Consider the following 3998-nt stretch of genomic DNA (forward strand, 5'->3'; position numbering starts at 1 on the left):
ATCTAATGTGGACAGCTTGTTTTTATCAATGTTTGCCTAATTATTGTGGCTAGACATGAGAATAGTCTGGTGGTGATTTTTTTTTATTCTTTATTCTTTTTTTTCATTTATTTATTTGACAGAGTTCCCAAGCAGGCAGAGAGGCAGGCAGAGAGAGAGAGAGAGAGAGAGAGGTAAGCAGGCTCCCCACTGAGTAGAGAGCCCAACATGGGGCTCAATCCCAGGACCCCAGGATCACGACCTGAGCTGAAGGCAGAGGCCTTAAACCACTGAGCCACCCAGGCTCCCCCGCCTGGTGGTGATTTTTAAAACAATAATTGAACAAACAAAAAGCAGAATTGTAAAGGGGAGTGGGAGATACAGGCTTCCAGTTAAGGAGCAAATGAGTCACGGGAATAAAAGTCACAGCCTAGGTAATATAGTCATTGATATTATCACAGTGTTGTGTGGTGACAGATGGCAACTCCACATGTGGTGAGCATGGCATTATGTTTAAACTGTTGAGTTACTGTGTTGTACATCCAAAACTAATTTAATAATGTGCGTCAATCACACAGGATCTAAAAATTAACTTTAAAAAAAAAAACCTCAAGTGTTTTCTCAGAGTCTTTGCAATGGTTGTTCATTCTCATAGCCACATATTTTCCTAAATAACACTGTGTCTCCTGCTGTCTCCTCCTTGAGGTCTCTGTGTAAATGTGTGTTGGCCTATCCAAGCAACAGCTAAAAATTAACACCATCCACTCTTTCTTTTTATCCCACTTTGTTTCTCTTCATAGCACCTGTCGCCTTCTGACATTCTATTTGATCTTTTATTTGCATGTCTTCTCCATCACTGAACTATGAAGACACTTGTTTCTTGACACCTATACTCTTTGCCTGGAGGCTAGACATTACCCAAGCTTACCTCAAATGTGTGACAGAATTTCCAATTGAAAGTATAGAATACATGAATATATGTGGAAAATGTCAAGTGTGGGATGCACACTCATATTCAGGGCTGGCATTCTCTTGAGAGGGGACATGTTCCATATAAAACCTATAGATACTGACTTTGTGAATGTTAAAAAAATGTAGAATTTCCACGATATTTGTAATGTTCATTTTAGAGATAATAAGCCATGTTATTTTTTTGTTTCCTAGTAGTCACCTCCACTACATGGTACCAGGTAATGATACACAAATGTCAGAATTTCTTCTTCTTGGATTATCAGAGGAACCAGAATTACAGCTCCTTATATTTAGCCTTTTCCTGTCCATGTACCTGATCACTGTGTTTGGAAACCTTATCATCATCCTGGCCGTCAGCTCAGACTCCCACCTCCACACCCCCATGTACTTCTTCCTCACCAACCTGTCCTTTGTAGACATCTGTTTCATCTCCACCACCATCCCCAAGATGCTTCAGAACATCCAGACTCATAGCAAAGTCATAACCTACGGAGGTTGCATCACTCAGATATACTTTTTCCTGTTCTTGGCTGGATTGGACAATTTTCTCCTGGCTGTGATGGCCTATGACCGCTTTGTGGCCATCTGTCACCCCCTGCACTACATGGTCATCATGAAACCCACCTACTGTGTACTGCTGGTTCTGATGTCCTGGATGATGAGTGCCCTGAATTCCTTATTACAAAGTTTAATGGTGTTGTGGCTGTCCTTCTGTAGATTGATGGAAATCTCCCACTTTTTCTGTGAAATCAGTCAAGTGGTCCAACTTGCTTGTTCTGACAAGTTTCTTAATGACATGGTGATGCATTTTGCAGCTGGCTTGTTAGGTAGTGCTTCCCTAGCTGGGATCCTTTACTCTTACTCCAAGATAGTATCTTCAATACATAGAATCTCATCAGTTCAGGGCAAGTACAAAGCTTTTTCGACCTGTGCATCTCACCTTTTAGTTGTCTGCTTATTTTATTGTACAATCCTAGGAGTGTACCTTAGCTCTGCTTCTCTCCAAAGCTCCCACTCAAGCACAGTAGCCTCAGTGATGTATACTGTGGTCACACCTATGCTAAACCCCTTCATCTACAGCCTGAGGAACAAAGACATAAAGATGGCTCTGAAAAGAATCATTGGGGTTCCAGTGATGTAAAAAGTGCACATGATTGCAGGGTTCACAGCCTTGGAAGCAGGAACTGCTGTTCTTCCATTGGACTATGGAAGTAGAATCTGTTCCTTCTATTTATTTCCTAGAATTTTCATTTATTTGAATTTAATTAATTTTCTCCACATACTTAAGTAACTCACTTTATTAATCTTCTGCTTTGTCTGTTACACAATTTCCCCTTTGTCCATTTTCTGCTGTTCCTAATATTTTCCCCCTCTTTGGACCACAAATGACTGAAAATTTCTTTATTTTATAAGGGACATGTTGGATTTCTTAAAGTAATTTCACTTCAAATGACATATATCTTGTCAAGTAAATTTTCCCTAGAGTTACCCAAAGAATCATGAGTTGCATTCTTCATATGGGAGAATCTACAGTTGGTCACCAAGACCTTTACAGAACTTCATTGTAGAGAATAATAATAATAATAATAATAATAATAAATTCCAGTTTTCACCTAGGGTTTGTCAATCTTTTTACATCGCTACTGTAACTCCTTTTTGTTATAATATGTACTCTAATACTGTTCCCTTTAATTCTTAGGCTATTGACAGGGATGCTCAGGCAGGAAAGCCTGGGCACTTACCTGAACCTCTGTGCTTGTGGAATTCCCATAGACTCATCCCTGACTAGAGCCTTTGCTGTGGCTGCACCAGCCCTTGGGTTCTTGTGATTGCAAGACATGCCTCAACAACACCCATCAGAGAACTCTAACAAAACAAGGTTTAATACTCACAGGTACTGGAGGATAGAGGCAGAAAAGCCTGGGGGGTGGAGAGGGAGAGCAGAGTTTCAGAGAGAAAGGCCAGAACTGGGCCCCTACCTTTAGGGTCCCTGAGAGGGTGGCTAGTAGTTTGTAGGTTCACTATTTATGATTTTATTATTATTATTTCTTTCTTTTCTAAAAAAATTTGTTCTTTTTTTTTTCAGTGTTCCAAGATTCATTGTTTATGCACCACACCCACTGTACCATGCAATACATGCCCTCCTTAATACTCACCACCAGGCTCACCCAACACCCCACTTTACTCCCCTCCAAAACCCTCAGCTTGTTTCTCAGAGTCCACAGTCTCTCATTTTTTAATTTTTAATTTTTATGTTAGTCGCCATTCAACACATCAATTGTTTCTGATGTAGCATTCCATGATTCATTGTTTGTATATAACACCAGGGCTCCATGAAATATGTGCCCTCCTTAATATCCTTCAGCAGGCTTACCCATCCCCTGCCTCAGCCATCAGTTTGATTTCTGGAGTCCATAGTCTCTCATGATTTGTCTTCCCCTCTGATTTCCCTCCCTTCATTTTTCCCTTTCTATTTATGATTTTAAAACAGAAGTGTAAAATTCTGGCATGGAAATGGAAAGTGGGGTCAGGCATATATCAGTTGAGGTTACCCAGGGCTTTCTGAGGAGGTACTTCATGGCTGGAACCACCTGAGAGCTTATCTGGTAATAGTGTCACACACCTGACAATATATTTATTCAACATGGCTGTCCTTGAAATGGATGCCTCAGAAATCAAGCTTAATGTCAGGCATTTAGTTTACAAATATGTTACCAGGTTTTATTGCTAGTCTTGTTTTATTCTGTTATTCACCTATGTGTCCAGGAAGCCCAGCATAGCCACTGGCAAAACCTGTTAGCATATATGTGTCTCCCAGCGGACTCTACATGGAAAAACAAATTTGAATAAATAGAGTGATCTTGTATGTTTTCAGTGTCAGAGATGACCATAAATAGGAGGGGACTTTTTATTTGGGTTAATGGCCAGTATTTTAATTATTGGATCATATGTTACTTCTATTTTCAGTTTTTTGAGGAATCTCTATACTGTTTCCCACAGTGGCTGCTACAGTTTGTATTCCCGCCAACAGTGTGCATCAATTTTTC

The 3998-nt window shown here is 40.1% G+C and overlaps 1 protein-coding gene across 1 annotated transcript; it reads left to right on the plus strand.

Moving 5' to 3' along the window:
* The first annotated feature begins 1258 nt into the window (after positions 1-1258).
* LOC116863195 (olfactory receptor 7A10-like) lies at positions 1259-2092 on the plus strand. The gene is made up of 2 exons (XM_032850688.1): positions 1259-1613; positions 1899-2092. Exons 1-2 carry the CDS (start codon positions 1259-1261, stop codon positions 2090-2092), a joined length of 549 nt encoding a protein of 182 aa, XP_032706579.1.
* Positions 2093-3998: the final 1906 nt, after the last annotated feature.

The sequence above is a fragment of the Lontra canadensis genome, unplaced genomic scaffold, assembly GCF_010015895.1.
Source record: "Lontra canadensis isolate GAN:19392208 unplaced genomic scaffold, GSC_riverotter_1.0 scaffold686, whole genome shotgun sequence".
Lineage (NCBI taxonomy): Eukaryota > Metazoa > Chordata > Mammalia > Carnivora > Mustelidae > Lontra > Lontra canadensis.

What these genes read in the sequence shown, in the direction of transcription:
- LOC116863195 (XM_032850688.1), top strand. Translation starts at nt 1,259, where the DNA reads ATGTACCTGATCACTGTGTTTGGAAACCTTATCATCATCCTGGCCGTC. An exon ending in TCTGATGTCCTGGATGATGA is followed by an intron (nt 1,614 to 1,898) that starts GTGCCCTGAATT and finishes CTCACCTTTTAG; the next exon opens with TTGTCTGCTTATTTTATTGT.